Source organism: Ostrinia furnacalis, unplaced genomic scaffold (genome assembly GCF_004193835.3).
Source record: "Ostrinia furnacalis isolate ACB-3 unplaced genomic scaffold, ASM419383v2 OfSCF2514, whole genome shotgun sequence".
NCBI classification, from domain to species: Eukaryota; Metazoa; Arthropoda; class Insecta; order Lepidoptera; family Crambidae; genus Ostrinia; species Ostrinia furnacalis.
Window position 1 is genome coordinate 13774 of NW_021132753.1, and position 18156 is coordinate 31929.

The window sequence follows — 18156 nt, forward strand, 5'->3', positions numbered from 1 at the left end:
CGCGTTTCTGATTCTGCAATACGATTGGTCAAAACAGCTGACGTACGCTGTTGAACGACCAATCGTATCGCAGAATCGAGAAGCGTGTCTGGATTGGAAACGTTAAAAGCATTAAAAGTTACCGTAATCGGGGCTCAAGCAGCCACGCATGGTGAGCGTCACTTATGGTGGGGCAACTTTTCAAATTAATTGTACCCTGAATGTGCCCTGACCCTGAGGCAGTAGTCAAAGCCTGAGGCATAGAATTATTACTCCTCTATATTATTGTTTAAGCGACAAAAATAAGTAAAACAACTTCGAATATCACAGTATTTTTATTATTATTCAAATTGTTTAACACATTAGTATTCTTTGATTGATAGATCAACAATATTTTACACAGAATAACTTAATTTCAGTGCCTTCAATACAAAATCATGGTTTTAAACCAATTAATTAATCAATAGAAACAAATTGAGAAGATCGATAGAATCGCTCGCTTGCTGGTAGCTGGAGCATTCATTGAATCATATCGCTTGTATCAGCAATGATAGGTTTCATAATTTTAGTAAAACCTGGTGCCCCGCATCGGATACTTTTTCTCTTAAAACTATAATTATTTTTAATTTAAATAGTATTTTGTAAAGTAGGTAAAAAAGTTGGCCCCTTTTCTCTCGTTATCTGAAAAAAAAAAAGTTTATTTTCAACAACTTTAATAAACACATCAGATTTATGAAATAGACTTCAGGATTTTTTGTCTAATTTATAAAATTAAAATGTAATAGGTATGTACAACCCAGTCGAGTTAACTGCGCAACAGGCTGCCGTGACGTCACATCGACGTTTTTTTTTTTTTTTTTTTTTTTTAAAAAGATTATTAGTAATTTGTTATTACACAAATTACTAATATTCCCGTTAGCCCCTCGTACTAAGCTAAATATGCTTGTGTCACGAGTGAGCTCACCACAATAGTCGAGCGGCGGCGGGGACCGAACCCGCGTTCCCCGGATCACGAGTTGGCCAGTCCGACCCCTTCACCGTTCGGCTATCGTGGCTNCGGACAGACGGACATGACGAAACTATAAGGGTTCCGTTTTTGCCATTTTGGCTACGGAACCCTAAAAAGAGAGACATTCTGTCATAGAGTTGTGCCACAGTGACAAGTTATCACATATATATAGAAAAGCAGGCAGCCACGCATGGTGAGCGTCACTTATGGTGGGGCAACTTTTCAAATTAATTGTACCCTGAGTTTGCCCTGACCCTGAGGCAGTAGTCAAAGCCTGAGGCATAGAATTATTACTCCTCTATATTATTGTTTAAGCGACAAAAATAAGTAAAACAACTTCGAATATCACAGTATTTTTATTATTATTCAAATTGTTTAACACATTAGTATTCTTTGATTGATAGATCAACAATATTTTACACAGAATAACTTAATTTCAGTGCCTTCAATACAAAATCATGGTTTTAAACCAATTAATTAATCAATAGAAACAAATTGAGAAGATCGATAGAATCGCTCACTTGCTGGTAGCTGGAGCATTCATTGAATCATATCGCTTGTATCAGCAATGATAGGTTTCATAATTTTAGTAAAACCTGGTGCCCCGCATCGGGTACTTTTTCTCTTAAAACTATAATTATTTTTAATTTAAATAGTATTTTGTAAAGTAGGTAAAAAAGTTGGCCCCTTTTCTCTCGTTATCTGAAAAAAAAAAAGAGTTTATTTGCAACAACTTTAATAAACACATCAGATTAGTGAAATAGACTCAGGATATTTTGTATTCATAAAATGTAATAGGTATGTACAACCCAGTCGAGTTAACTGCGCAACAGGATGCCGTGACGTCACATCGACGTTATGGTACTGACGGGGCGAACGCGGTGACGTGTGTGGATAAGAGGGAGGCAATCGCATTCCAGCGAGGTGCGCAGTTACTCGATCGGTTTGTAAATTAAAATTACATTTTAATAATGTTGTTTTATAAAAAAAGTACCAACCTGAATATGCCTCTAAGGCAAGTAAATGTTCAGATGATTATCATTCTCACAGTAGATGTTATATTTAGCTCAGTTTATTGCTGAATCTGATTTTTCCCCCAATGCTAGCTCTGCGACCCATGCACTGTGCTCGATTTCCAATTATTCTGCCTATACCCATCGTATTGGTAAATTGTCGTAGTTTAGCAAGGTGATAGGTGAACCGTCAGGATTATTCGCAACTGTGTTCTGTGTATGCTGATGCACCACCTCAGATGGCCCACCAAAACCTGGACCACTCGCGACTTCATTAGTTTTCGGGGCATATGGATAACCAGATCTTTCTTCAGGAAGCTCCATTTGCCGTCTCAGTTTGCCCCCTCGCGAGAAAAATTCTCGATTAGCGTTATCTATACTAGAAACATTTTCAGATTGTTCGTGCGTGTGCTTACATCCTCCTAATAAATACGGGCTGTCACACACGTGCAATTCCTTAGTCGATTTCCCAGGCATGATATGAAAATCTGAAATCGTTCCTCTCATAACTGTCCCACTTAATGACATCGGTGAAGTGGGCTCATTGCATGGCTCTAGTATTTTAGGACGTCGCTTTTTTCCATGGCTTGGACGAGACTCAGTTCGATTCTGAGGTACAATTTCCCTCTCGAGGGTAGAATGAACTCTTTCATCATTCTCCTGTATATTAGAATCTCCTCCCAGTGAGAGAAGGTTCTGGCACGCGTCCCAAAGCAAAGGCATGCTAGGGCCCTGGGCACCTTTGGTAGTTTTTTGTCTTTTCTTTGGTCTTGGCTCGTGGTGCGGATCCGTATAAAGCGACCCTCTGCTCTCTCTGTTGTGTCCAGTTGAACCATTTTGAGATGGAGCGTTACTATGATCTAATGGAACACTGACTTTATTATGGCTATCGGTGGTTTTATGTAGCTTTTTAATAACGCCAGGCTTCCTCTTAATATTGACAACATACTGTATCTTTTGACAATGACTTATAGGCGGAGGATTGTTCGTTTCAACGTCGTCCTGTGTAGGCGGATTGTTGCTGTAAAATATAGTTTCACCTAACAGTTTGTCTTTATCTGAAGTTTGCGAGCCTGTATCTTTCTTTTTAACTTTATTTGCTGTAGAAATACCTTCTAATTCGTTAGTGTTAGCCTGAACTGCTTTCGAAGCTTTTCTTATTTTTTTTTGTGTAACTTGTGCAGCCTTATCTGATTTTTTAGGTAAAATATTAACCTGTATACCTCTATCATTTTTTTTCTGTCTTTTTTTCGTTTTAAAAACTTGGCCCAGGGTCGTATCTTGCAGTACATTTTTAAGATCATCATCTTTAAATAGAAGATTTGAGGTATACGGTATGTTGTTTAAGGTTTCTTTAAACTTTGGATCTATTGTTTTCTTAGCAAAATATTCTTTGCGCATTTCAGTGTTTTTGGCTCGATATTTGCACACTATTTGCAATATTTTAAAAGTGGTTTTCATAAAATTTCCATGGGAAAATATTTCTTCAATCTTTTCTGGTATACCTTCGATATCATAATATGTTTTATTTGCCCATTCAACGAAATTATGAATACATTCCTCAAGCAAAGCCTGTTGTTTTAGAATGCAGAATGTTATCGCAGCATATGCTCTTTCAGGGTACATTAGATATTCTAAAGCATCAACTCGCTTCAGTTCTTTATTTGTATAGATGATATTTGAAGAGAAATTATATGATTCAAGAGTATCTTTGAAAGATTCATTTGTTAAAACTACATCTTCTAGGGGTGGGTCCTCATCTCCTTGTTGAATTTGTTTAGCAAATTCATCAATGTATTGTTGAATTTCGTTTAATGTTTTACTTTTGTTCCTTTTCTCGTCTATTGGGTCATCAGGATCATCAAAATTGGTTTCTTCATAATTTGCTATATCATCCATTAAGTTTACGAATTCTGTAAAAAAGCACCATTAGTTATTTAAATATCCTTATGCGGACATAATTATTATTACACTGCTGCATCCAGTCCCGGCCCGTTTCCACCAAAGCAGAGCGGAAAATGTTTTGAATAACCAATCAGGTCATTCTGTCAAATTTTATTCTGCATTCATTCATTTATTGGAGAATAAAATCTGATTGGTTACTCAAAACATTTCTCTGCTTCACCTTGGTGGAAATCGGGTCTTAGACAAAGGGAAGGCATGGCAAGGGATTTTTAAGTGAGAAGTAAATTGCAATGAAGGCTGCCGATTTGGTATTCCTAAGCATTCCGTGCTTCCTTCGAGAAACATTGCAATTTCATCCATAGCACTAAAATTTTAAGGCACTTTATTATAGTCATCTAAAATTCCCTTGCCATAAAGTCCCATTAATGTGCACACAGTCTGTAACATACCTTTTAATTGTTCTTGATCATCTGGTTTACAGTAATTATGTTCAGCATAAAAATTTACGTCAGGACCAACTGAGTAGTTATGTTCACTATACAGTATTTTAGGCAATTCTGAAATTTATAAGAAAAATATGTTTAGTCACAGTACAGGAGACAGTATAGGGGTTAATCTCTTCAGAAGAATCATCTTAAGAATCAATAAAATAAAAAAAGTGATAATGAACTGAGTAGTGTTGTGGACATCATGATACCCATTGCAATGGTGAATGGGTGAAGTTAATGTGAAATGGATGATAACTAAGTAAACATTTACAAAACAACAGAGGAGTAATGTTTGCAGAATGTAGTTGTGGATTGTATTTTTGCAGCCAGGGTTCGAACCGATAATTATCCATCTGTTATTGATAATTATCCTTTCAAACCCTGTTTCCAGCAGATTTGACATTTTATGCTATATTTTTACTTCAATCACCACTTTTCCACCTGTCTCTGCACTTGTTGACAGGATTATACATACAGATATACTTGTTGTACATGTACTTACTACTAGGCAAAGGGGTTGTTGGTATTCCAGTTCTCATTTCTTCTTCGGTAAATAATGTCGGAGCACAGTCCATAGCTCTTCTATTATCTTTATTTATGTATTGGGCCTCAAAATGACGCACACAGACCTGAAACAAAGAATAAAAGTAAGTCGTCTATCCAAACTTTTTTTAACAAAGTTTACAGGGGATAGTATAATTTATGTAACCATTACTAAATATTTTGACTAGGCCATTGTATGGTATGTAATAAAAATCACCAAGTACATATTGATAGATGTAAGGATTTTGCAATGAAATAAATACTGTTAATGAGATATTGTTTCTATGGAAAAGTGGGAAAGAGCATAATCAGTGTAATGTACAGGTAATAATAAGAAAATTAGTTTAATTTACATTTTAACTTAGTAGTGTTACCTAACACAATTTGCCAACAGTTATCGGCAATGATGAAGGGTACTAAATTAAATCTAAAACATCTGCAACACTGGCGTTAAGCACAGATATGCATTTAGGTACCGATTTATACCCATAACTATGGACACTAACCATCTAGAACAGGAGTCTAAACTACCGGCCTGCCCGCAGGCCATATCCAGCCCACCACTGTCATCAATCCGGCCCGCGACAGCTTAAGACTTAAGCCTATGTTTGCATAGGTGGGCAGAAAATTTTAAATTATGGCACTTGCTACATACCGAAAAAAATATTATGGCCCCAAGGCTTCAAAGTTTACGTTTGGAGACACCTGATCTAGAAGAAAGTAAGAGCACCTTCAAATTAGAGGCGAGAAGACGCGCTGCAATGGCATATTGGCATCATTTGAAGGTGCCATAAAACTTGGAAATTATCATAACAATCACTGTAATTTTTTTATACAAACCAGGTCCACCTTCCTAAGGGAGGACCCTTAGAGGAGGGTGGAACGCCCTCCCCCTGAGTTCTCCTAGTCACTCATTCCTACACTGACTGGGTTACTACGACTAGTGAATAAAACGCTGTCTTGAGGTCAACAGTAGTATATATAAATAAAATTACCTTTCTTTGACATAATTGTTCTGGTGTCTGTGATTTTAGCTGCGGATTATATGGGAGAATATACTTTAACCATAGTAACTGCATATTAAATTTAGTGGGGAATTTGTGTAACATAGTGGTCTCCCGCGTCGACGGGCAACCGGGTATGATACACCTCGAAATAGGCATAATTCGTTTTTAAATTAATATTGTTTCAAACTCTTTATTTGGTTATAACAATAAAACCAAATTTTAAACAACAAACCAACCAAAAACCCCGTGCACAAAAAGAATCCAATGAAAATAACATGACAACTATGACAAGCCAACAAGTGCAATGACAGTGTTTTTTTTTTGGTTCGATTTGGCCTCGTGCGGTTTGCACGTAAAGCCACGAATATAGGTACCAATAACGCCATCTATTGAGACTATTCAAAACTTGATGTAATTTTAGTTAGTGAAATATTCCGCTAGGGGGCACTCCAAAAGCACTCCACAACAGCAGTTCACAGCAGCTCCACAAAATAATGTGAATTTTTTTTGCATACTTTTTGTATGTAAGATTATCTCCATTAAACAACTAGCAAATGTTCAAGTTTTTATATAATTTTACCTATATCTTTCCATTTAAAGGATCTGTTCCCATAACAAACATAGGACTTCTCAACTTCTGTAGACAAGGGCTAGTTGGTTTATACATTTATAGACCCTATTCACATTTTTAGGGTTGTTATTGCACTCAAATCTGAAAAATCTAGTGATAACCTCTTCTCCTGTGTCTTTTTTTTAAACAATAATAGGACCACAAGGAACAAATTNAAAAACACTCCACTCCACCACAGCACAGCAGTTCACAGCACTCCACAAAATAATGTGGATTTTTTTTCCATACTTTTTGTATGTAAGATTATCTCCATTAAACAACCAGCAAATGTTCAAGTTTTTATACAATTTTACTTATATCTTTCCATTTATTCCCATAACAAACATAGGATTTCTCCACTTCTGTAGACAAGGGCTAGTTGGTTATAATACATTTATAGACCCTGTTGATATTTAGGGTTTTATTGCACTCAAATCTGAAGAATCTAGTGATAACCTCTTCTCCTATGCTTTTTTTTAAAACAATAATAGGACCACAAGGAACTAGCCTTCCTGGTGGTCTTACTAGTAGGACAAATTAGTAGGACCATGAGGAAACAAGGATCTTAAAGGGGTGTGAATACAAGAATTATTATGTCTCTCATGAAAGATTTAAGTGGCATTATTGCTTTTATTAGCTAGATCTATTTAGTGTGCTAAACAATAACATCATCTGGGGTGATTCACCTCAAATAAAGGTATTAAAAAGAAAATGTTATCCATTTTAAAGTTTTGCAACACCTTCACGGGGCGTCACAATGAAAAAATAATAAATATTATGTTCTGTCAACCCTTACCCATGCCATATGATAATTGCAATAAAATAATTTGAATTAGAAAATGAATGTTGAGGGTTGGAATGATATGGCAAGGGAGTCCGGCAGACATTTGAAATTAATATGCAATAATATAGTGTCAGCTATTTTAATTGACTATTACAATGACCAAGATGTACAATCCGACTGCGACACATACATAACCTAAGCATTTGTTTTGATTTTGTATTATGCTCATTAATTATTTTAATTTATTATGTTAATGTTAAATTAGCTCTACAATCGCAGATTATGGAGGGATAGTGTAAAAATTACCTTTGACTGTCTGAGTTGCCTTGGTGTCCGTGATTTTAGGTGCGGTTCTACTGGGATAAGATATTGTAGCCATGTTTTCAACACACTATGTGACCTTGGGAAGTTGTATAACCTGGTGGTACTCAACGTTGAAGAGCAACCGGTCACAATGCACTTTTTAACAGGCATATTGTTGTTAAATGCTTGTGGAACTCTTAAAGTGCTTGCCAAAGATTTCTTTGGCCTACTTTTAACAAAGTTATGATTCCTTTTAAGCTGCTGTTTGTTATTTTGTATGATAATCTATTTAATGTAATTCACGGCTTATTACAAACACAACTTAGAGATTAATACAAAAATTATGAAAGAAGAAAACACAACAAAAACATTTTACAATTCTAATGACATCTGTGAATGACATTGACATTTTTTTTCAGGTGAAGAAACTTCCATACAACGGTCATCGAAGTGAAACTTGCTTCCAAACAGCGACATCGGTGAATAAATTCAAATACTTTTTAACTACCCTAAAACGCTCTAGATGTCGCTGCTCCTGTTTCCTTCATATTTTCTCTAATCCATATCTGTGGGTGGGGATGAAAAATGAATGAATTTCATCCTCACTCCACTGTTTTTTTGACTTGACTTGTCTAATTTCCGCGCAGTGTAAAAGCGGCATAAAGTAAAAGCGGCATATAGTTCCAAAATACTGGACTGTCCTATCGATGACATTGACAGTGGGGCGCCACCGTCAATACCGGATCGCTGGTTCCGACTTTTGACATGTTGGAAACCATATAGTTGAACGATGGTAGCGCCCCCCTGTCATTGAGTTTGGCGGGACAGTTCAGCGTGGGTCATCTATAATCATGAAGCTAAAGATAAAAATGGAGGGCAGAGTTGGAACAAAAACTTGAGTCAAATACCTACTTATATCTATCTCGCTCTCTGCGGCCCTACCTCTCTTTTTAGTGTGAACTGTAGTATTGCTATCTTCTGATTTAAATCTACTTGTAAATTCTTCGAAATAGCCAATACACTAACCAAATCAGAAGTTAAACAAATAAATAATTAATATTTGAAACTAAGATTTCCTAGTTAAATAAAAAATCATAAAATTGTCGGCCATTTAGGATTAATGTGTTGGCGAATCAGGGAATTACAATCCCAATTCCTGGGTAATCGGTACCATGTGGCAACATCGGCCCAATCCGGCCCATCATGGTTCATGGCGGTTGTTTACTATTTTGTTTATTAAGCAGTTAATTTCGTTTGAGATTGTTTACAGGAAATAATCATTGTTTTATCACAAGAATCAATTGGTACAAAATTTTGTAGTACGTGGTTGCGGTAGTACGTGGTGTCCTGGAAGTGACATAAGATTCCACGCGTAAGTGTTTATTTCGTGATTTCCGACATTGGATCATTGTAAACATTTTTCACATTTTTTACAGTAATTTCTTCCTAAAACGTTTTACCAGTAATTACACTTATCATTTTTAATGATACCTATGTCAAGAAATAAAGATTTTACATTGGTTTCATTGAATTTGAGCAATTATATATTTTTTGTTTATTTAGAACGAGCGAGTCTGCCCACAGAGAGCGAGATAGTGTTACTTTAGTTTGTGCTTCAAGTAGGTATTCGGAGTGTGGCCTCCATTTTTATCTGTAGCTTCATGTGCATAATGTAAAAGCGGCATGAGAGTGATTCTTGTCACTGACACATTAAGTTTTCCTTATCTGTGGTTTTTTTCTTTCAAATCTGTGATTTTGATTTTATAATCTGTGATTTTGTGTTTGTTGGTTGGTGCTGCACTGCATTTTCCATGCATTTTCACAGTTTTCTTCAGAATTTTTGTGCGTTGAAGTATTTTTTTCGGGTTTTAGGCAACTTACAAAGTACAATAGTTATTCCCACATTGTGTTAGTGTTTCGTGATTTCAATATAAAAGAATGGAGTAGCTGCTATGTTAGGTGACATTCAACTAACTAAACGTTTGATAGTGATTGCTTTAATTCTTGGTATTATTTACATTTTGAAGGAATACGTGTTTGTTTATCCGATATGAGTCAGCATCGGGTTGCTTATTTTTATAACGCGGACGTGGGGAATTTTCATTATGGGCCAGGGCACCCTATGAAACCTCACAGGTTATCCGTGACGCATAGTTTGGTCCTCAACTATGGTCTGCATAAAAAGATGCAGATCTACAAGCCTTACCGAGCCAGTGCCCACGATATGTGTCGCTTCCACAGTGAAGACTACATCGAGTTCTTGCAGAATGTCACCCCACAAAATATACAAAGTAAGCCACTTGAATTTTTTAGTTCACTGCTAAAGTATTATGAGTATTGTGAAATTATAGATTTGCTATGCATTACCTACCTAATTACAAACATAATACCTTGTTATTTCTTGAACTTACTCTATAAAAAGTAATGTTCCGTTTTAATCCTACTTAGGGCTGATTTTTCAATCGTCGGATAACTTTTAACTGAAGAATAAGTTTGGCACGTTGACAGTTTCAATATGGAAAATATGTCAAAGTGACAAGTTTATTCTCCAGTTAAAAGTTATCTGACGATTGAAAAATCGGCCCTTAATAACATATTAGACCCACGTAAACATTAAAAGATGCGTTTGTCACTTTTTTGTGCTAGGTCCTTGCTTCAAATATTTTTAAAGTATCATTACATCAAATTAATTTCTGTGTAAGGTTATTCAAAAGACTTGCTGCATTACAACGTAGGCGATGATTGTCCTGTGTTCGAGGGTCTTTTTGATTTCTGTTCGATGTACACCGGCGCTTCGTTGGAAGGTGCCATGAAGTTAAACAACAACTCGTGTGATATTGCTATCAACTGGTCAGGAGGACTGCACCATGCTAAAAAATTTGAACCTTCAGGTAAGTAGTAGAGTAGAATATTTTTTTGTAATATTGTTCACATTTTAAAAACCATTAAATGCAGGATGCCCTTTGGGAAAATCCCATTTAGGAGACTATATTTTTATTTACTTACATTACATCTACTTGATAAAGAGGAAACCTGAAGTTTTTGTGAGGACTGTGAACTCACTGTGGTTCGAAAATATCCGATATTTATTATAAATATCAAAATATCGGATATTTATGATATATATCAAGTTTGTATGAAAGCCATAATTATTTTATTGTATTATTCATGAATACTAATGCATTGTGTTACTCTAGTGTTACTCTTAAACATTTTTTTAATGTTTTTAAAACTTAAAATCAGACAAATAAAGCAAAAACATAAAATATTCTTTTAAATACGGCAAAAACGACTAAAAAAATAAAAATCTTTGTCAAAAAGTACAAATACAGTAACAATTTTTAAAAGTTGATATATATCATCAAAACCGGCTTGATATATATCGGATATATATCCGATATATATCTTGATATATATCCCTTGATATATATCCTCGAACCCTGCTGTGAACTTTATATTTTTCAGGATTCTGTTACGTAAACGACATTGTGATAGCAATACTAGAGCTGCTTAAATACCACCCTCGAGTTCTGTACATAGACATTGACGTGCATCACGGAGACGGCGTTCAAGAGGCTTTTTATCTGACGGATAGAGTAATGACCGTCAGTTTCCACAAATACGGCAATTACTTCTTCCCTGGTACAGGAGATATGTATGAAATTGGCGCTGAAAGTGGTAGATACTACTCTGTGAATGTGCCACTTAAGGAAGGCATTGATGACCAAAGCTATGTGCAGGTAAGATCATATTTATTAATCACTAGCTTTTGCCTGCGGCTTCACCTGCGTGAAATTTAGTTTCTCACAGATCATCATAAATTATAGCCTATATGTTATTCTGGGTTATAAACAATAATACTGTAAAGTTTCATCATAATCCGTTCAGTAGTTTTTGCGAGAAAGAGTAACAAACATGTTGACATCCCGACATCCATACAAACTTTCGCATTTATAATATTAGTAGGACGTAGGATAGGAGTACAATAACTTACATTTTTCTTTATGTGGTCCCGAACTAGAATAGCTTTCACTATCATATGAATAGTCATAGACCAAACTAATACTTTTTTTGAAAACTCCCAAACCAATTTTATTTATTTTTTATTTTTATTTTACAAGGAAAACAATACAGTGTAGAAACTATGTAGACTAACATTTTAGAAAACTTATAACTATTAACATGTTTTCACATTTAGAGCCTGAGTAATGCTTGTTTATCAATAAACAAAAATAGAAAAGAAGTTACCAAGCCAAAGTTACCTACTACTAATTAAATTAAAGCTTAATACAAAAAGAAAAGCACCTTTCAAGAATGCACATCAAACCAGTCTTTGAAGAGATTTCGTTTAACACTATTTATGCTGGAATTGATACATGCAGTTTGCCACTACAGTGATAAGCACGACGCGTCGCGACGTGCATTGTGCTTTTAGAAATTGTATGAAGTATTAGTGGCGCCACTGCAGTTCTTCCTTACGCCTCTAATTTGAAGGCGCCTAAGTCTGGCAGCTTTTAGGTAAAGATAGTCTATTTTCGAGATTCCACCAGCTTGCACTAAGCGTTTTGTTCTTTTATAATGCGCACAGCTAGGAACTGGAAATCGCTGCCTGCTTCTGTCTTTCGTTCACTATAATTCGGGCCTCTTCAAGGCGACTGAATAGGCACTACGTACCATTCTGGACTTCTTCTCAATAAACATTAGGTGTGGATTATGGTCAAATCCCTGTCACATGGTGACCACGAGCCGGAAGACGTAGTGTGGGCAGGCCTCCCACTAGCTAGATGGTGGACCGACAATCTGTGAAGGTCGCGGGAGGTGTCTGGATGCGGGCGGCCCAGGACCGGTCTTTGTGGAAAACCTTGAGAGAGGCAGGTGCAGCAGTGGACGTCTTTCGACTGAAACAAACGAACCTGTCACATACTGATTTAAAAAAAGTTTATTAAAAAGACAATGCCGGAAACTGGCGTCTTTTTTTTTTCGCGCGTCCATCGACCAAACCTTGTTTTTTGATTACAAAATAGTGTAATAAACCAAACTTACTATGACATGTAAACCTTTAAACTCAGTCTGAACTGAGTTACGAGCATTAGAAGTTTGATGATTTTACATACTAGATTTGCTTTTTGCGCGCAAGTTTTGTAAGAAATTGCAACAAAATAGTGACATTGTATGTGTAAACAAACAATACCATCCGTTAAAGGCTCCAGACATCAGTATGAAGTAGAATCAGCGCAATAAAAAAATAGCNTACTAGATTTGCTTTTTGCGCGCAAGTTTTGTAAGAAATTGTAACAAAATAGTGACATTGTATGTGTAAACAAACAATACCATCCGTTAAAGGCTCCAGACATCAGTATGAAGTAGAATCAGCGCAATAAAAAAATAGCGCAATATTTTGTTGCAATTTCTTACAAAACTTGCGCGCAAAAAGCAAATCTAGTATGTAAAATCATCAAACTTCTAATGCTTGTAACTCAGTTCAGACTGAGTTTAGAGGTATATATGCTATACTAATTTTGGTTTATTGCACTATTTTGTAATAAAAAAACAAACTTTGGTCGAGGGCCGCGCGAAAAAAAAAAGACGACACCTTCTATACAAAACCTGGCATTGCCATTTAAATCGAGCCCTCAATTTCCAGGTGTTCAAGCCGGTGATATCGAACGTTATGGAGTTCTACCGTCCGACTGCTATAGTGCTGCAGTGCGGCGCGGACTCGCTAGCGGGCGACCGGCTCGGGTGCTTCGCCCTGTCCACCCGCGGCCACGGGGAGTGCGTCAAGTTTGTCAAGAACCTTAACGTGCCTACGCTCGTGGTTGGGGGCGGAGGGTGAGATAAATTTATTTATTTATGTCATATAATTGGTACATAAGGCGAACTTAATGGACATTTCTTATTGGGCATTTTCTGCCAGTTAACCTTTATTACTATTGTTTACTAGCTTTCCGCCCGCGGCTTCGCACGGGGTTTTCCCGGAAATTATTCGAATTTTTCTCGCCGTAAAAACCATCCTTCTTCAACCATCCGACTTCAACAAACATTAAAAAAAAAGGAATTGGGAAAATTGGTCCAGACGTTGTTGAGTTTGTGCGCTTACCAGCACATATTGCGATTCAGTTTTTTTAGTCTTCATATTTACAAGTATTTAGTTTCTAAGGATGCGACGTAATGAAATAAACTGCAAAACTGATGGTCATTAGGGCAGAAATGTTCTCGAATGGCGAACACGGATTCTGATCCGTGACGTAATATAGGCAGAGCACCCACTCCCTCTTGGTAGACTGACGATCTAGTCGATAGCTAGGTCGCGGGAAGTGCAGGAGGCTTTTGTGCAGTAGTGGATGTCCTTTGGTCGAAATGAAAATCGGCAAAATAAACAAGCATTGTCAAGGTCGACGACGAAAAGATAGCTGGCAGTGGCATTGTGGCTCGTCACCGATTCGTGCAATAAAATACAGGGTGTAATTTTAACAGATTTTAGTCTGTGTAATTTTAACAGATTTTAGAAGGTTCGATTCCCGAGCGAGCGTGGCAAGCGAATTTTCGGAAATCTTTGGATGCAGTTTTCAAAAATAAAGTAATGTTTCCTTTTCTATCATACTGTGGTAAGGCTGGGTTGCACCATCATACTTTCCATGCCAAACGTCAAAAATTTGTCAAACTCCATACAAAAAACCTGGTTATCGTTATAGTTACAGTCAAAGTTAGGCGGTGCAACTCAGCCTAAGTGTACGTACTGTCCGTGACTCCCACTCGGCATGGGGCACACTGAAAACCAGCGTCGTGGCCTCCCTCATCGGGGGCCACGGCATATGCTGAGTGGGGTCCCATTGCGATGGGCATCGCTGTGCGACAGGGTGGCACTGCTTAGTTTACTTGCTCTTTCATTGTATGTTTTATGTCACCTCTGTCTTATTTGCTTTTTTTTTATTTTACTTCTTTTGTCTTTTGTGATGTCCATGGCAATAAATGTTTCTTTCTTTCTTTCTTTTTTTACTTTCTACTTAATTAAAGTTTACTGGTTTTCCTCACAGGTACACCTTACGAAACGTCGCGCGTTGCTGGACGTACGAGACGTCCCTTTTAGTTGACGACAACATATCCAACGAGTTACCTTACACCGAGTATTTGGAGTTCTTCGCGCCAGACTTCCAGCTGCATCCAGAGGTTGGCAAGTAAGTTCGTTTGTGGCGTCTGCTTCTTTGTTTTTTTTATTTGAGCTTAACGCCATAAGGAATTCTGTGCCAGTTAACATTTGGACTAAACAGAGTAAATTTGTTTTTGCATGTTTTATGACACTTATTTCTAGAGATGAAACGGATATCCGGTAACTATCCGGTAGGCCGGATATCCGGCCTAAATTTACTATCCGGCCGGATACCGGATAGTAACTCACTATCCGGCCGGATACCGGATATTAAAAAACTACAACAATTTCCATTAGGAAATTGTTGTAGTTTTTTATTGTTGTAGTATTAATTATAATAAAATGAAATACATTAATCTTTAAGCTAAACATCAACAAAATGGCTTATAATAATGACGGCTTTTATTTAAAGTCCAAAAAGTTACAAAAAGTCATATTAAGGCCTTTAAAAAAATATTCTTTTTCTGGATTATTCACTCTAATGTCGAATACATAAATAGTAAATATCTGATAAGGGGCCGTTCAAGTATTACGTAAGCACCAAGGGGGGGTGGGGGGGTCTCTGTTTTGCTTATTTTGGATGACATGGGGGGGTAGGGGGTCTAGATGATGATTACGTCATCGTTAGTTATTTACGTTTTTTCGGGGATTCTCGCAAATAATACATATGCGTAGGCACTCGCTTTGAGAACTGATTAGGAGAATTACCGCACATTAGGGAAATTACCGTGCGCTATTCANCCCACCACTAGCGGGTTGTAAACTTGCACAGAAAGAAATATACTTTATGTTACGTTAAATGGGGTATTCGTTAGATATTCAGCGAAAGTGGTGCCGACCTGTGGCCCGGACACGGGGGCGCCCAACCCGGACACCGACGTCACAGTGGTGCCCGTGCCGGACACGAGTGAGAGTGAACCTGTGCCCACCACTAGCGGGTTAAAATCTTTAGGCAGTTATGTACATTTACGTTAAATTGGGTATTTGCTAGACATAGTGAGATCGGTGCCGACGCGTCCGGTGGCCCGGACACGGAAGCGCCCGTCCCGGACACCGACGTCACAGTGGTGCCCGTGCCGGACTCGAGTGAGAGTGAACCAGTGCCCACCACTAGCGGGTTGTAAACTTGAGACAGAAAGAAAAAGACTATGTGAGATCGGTGCCGACGCTTCCGTAGACCGGACACGGGAGAAGCCATCCCGGACACTGACGTCACAGGTAGATAGGAAATTACTCTAAAATAGACTTAAGTAGTTAACTAACAGATATGCAATGAGGACATTATAGTGTTGCCAGTGTACCTGGACAGTGGACACACAAAATGAGAGTGAATTTAGTTATAGAAATAGTGATAAAGAGAAATTAGGTTTAGGTTTAAAGAACATTTATTTCTCATTAAAAACATTAGTCACATGAGAAATTAACAAATTTTATGTAGGTAGATAATTTACAAGTTGTCCAATAGCCAGAACAAGCAGATGTACTTCTTTAGAGATGACTCTTATTAGTAATTTATTAAAGATCTCATATTTAGGATATTATATTGGATAGAACTTGTCATAATTTGTGTTCGTTCGTTTCAGCCAAATGACGTCCATTTCTGGACAAAGATAGTGTACAATATTGTATTTTTTTCAACTTATTGCCATTATGAAATTACAATAGATTCTGGCCAGGAAAGCGCCAAATATTGAAGTTATACTAATGTCAAGCTTGAAATGTATAAATGACATTGGGAACTTTTTGCCCCACTTTTCGAAAAGTAGCGGACACAAACGAAACCTATCACAGATGAAACATACTAATATCCAATGAATTTCCGTGCATTTTTTTTTCTCTCTTATATGGAAATATTGAGAAAATGAAGTTTTAATATTTTATTTTATTTTACATTTAGGTAACATTTTTGACGACCTACGTGGCGGAGAGACGCACACACCGGTTTTCAAGGTGTGCCGGGCCAATCCTGAGGTCCCGGGTTCGATTTCCGGCCGGGACAATATAGAAAACGATCTTATCACATTGTCTCTGGTTTGGGTGTGTTGTGGTTCGTCGTTCCCAATTTCCATAACACAAATGCCTTAGCTACTTATTTTGGGTTGGAGTAATATATGTTGTCTAATATTAATTTAAGTATTTATTTTATAATATTTTATTTATTTATATTATTTTATTTACTTTTATTGGTTACTCTGCAATGCCAAACAACATAACGTGTAAAAATATCAAATCATTTTAGACAAATATATTTTCAACTTAGACTCGTCATATCTCAGAATTCCCATATAAATTTAATATCCTTAGACATTTTACACTGCGCTTCTAGTCCCAAACTAAGCAAAGCTTGTACTATGGGTACTAGCCAACGGATATAGACGTAATTAAAATACTTTTTTTTTGTAAATACATATTATACATAGAAAACACCCAGTCCAATACAAACAAATATGTTCATGCACACAAATGTTTGTACTGTGCGGGAATCGAACCCGCTACCTCCGTAATAGTAGTCCGTTTTCGAACCACTACACCAAACGGCCGACGTAATATCTCACAACATAGCGCTTCAAGTGAATATACCTACAAGTATAAAGCTTTGAAATAAAATACGTTTCATCTTTGTCCGCCGTGGGGCATTTTCTCATATTAAAGTTCCCAATGTCCTTTAGGGTTTAATTTCACGATTCGATCCTTTTTTTAAGAGTATGTATTATGAAAGATAAGTTTTTTAACAGTTAAGTTAGGAATGTTGGCTGTGTAAAGAAATATTCTGCTCCATTAGCTAATCTAATGCGTTTTCACCCTAATTTTTAAGTGACTCCTTTGAAAACAAAATTTCATAGGGGTCACTTAAAAATTTGAGGTTGATGGTTAAAACGGACATAATAATATTATATTATAAGGCTGCGTTTACACGCGCGTGTCAGTACTGACTTCTTGTAAGTGTAATTAACTGTGTCCATCTGTGACCTGTAAAATCGTGTTGTCTCTTTTCGCGTCAAGTTGTTATTATTAGAATCTTAATAAATTATAGTCTTGTAGTGCAAATAGAAATAATATTAATGTTGTTTGTTTACATTTCTGCAAATGTATCAAATGTTTGGGATTAGGGACTAGTTACACTTTTAATTTTTTCATTGGATAAAAAGTCCTAGAGTTTAACTACATTACCTACAGTCTACTAATCTACTTAANTGGACCGGACACGGGGGCGCCCATCCCGGACACCGACGTCACAGCGGTGCCCGTGCCGGACACGAGTGAGAGTGAACCTGTGCCCACCACTAGCGGGTTGTAAACTTGAGACAGAAAGAAATAGACTTTATGTTACGTTAAATTGGGTATTCGCTAGACATAGTGAGATC

General features: G+C 37.0%; 2 protein-coding genes across 3 annotated transcripts; one reads left to right on the plus strand and one right to left on the minus strand.

The window, feature by feature from the left end:
- Positions 1-1442: 1442 nt before the first annotated feature.
- LOC114355797 (uncharacterized) lies at positions 1443-8019 on the minus strand. 2 transcript variants are annotated; one of them, XM_028308818.1, is made up of 5 exons: positions 7645-8019; positions 4897-5023; positions 4356-4463; positions 1987-3914; positions 1443-1690 (listed from the first exon to the last, which is right to left on the minus strand). In XM_028308818.1, exons 1-4 carry the CDS (start codon positions 7810-7812, stop codon positions 2137-2139), a joined length of 2181 nt encoding a protein of 726 aa, XP_028164619.1. In that variant the 5' UTR covers positions 7813-8019; the 3' UTR covers positions 1443-1690; positions 1987-2136. The 2 variants fall into 2 exon arrangements, with proteins under 2 accessions (XP_028164619.1, XP_028164618.1); XM_028308817.1 differs by lacking the exon at positions 7645-8019 and adding an exon at positions 5933-6230.
- A 1377-nt stretch (positions 8020-9396) lies between these two features.
- Positions 9397-14823, plus strand: HDAC3 (histone deacetylase 3). The gene is made up of 5 exons (XM_028308809.1): positions 9397-9932; positions 10344-10532; positions 11107-11381; positions 13286-13473; positions 14679-14823. The coding sequence occupies exons 1-5, from the start codon at positions 9692-9694 to the stop codon at positions 14821-14823; spliced, it is 1038 nt and encodes a 345-aa protein (XP_028164610.1). The 5' UTR covers positions 9397-9691.
- The last annotated feature ends 3333 nt before the right edge of the window (positions 14824-18156 follow it).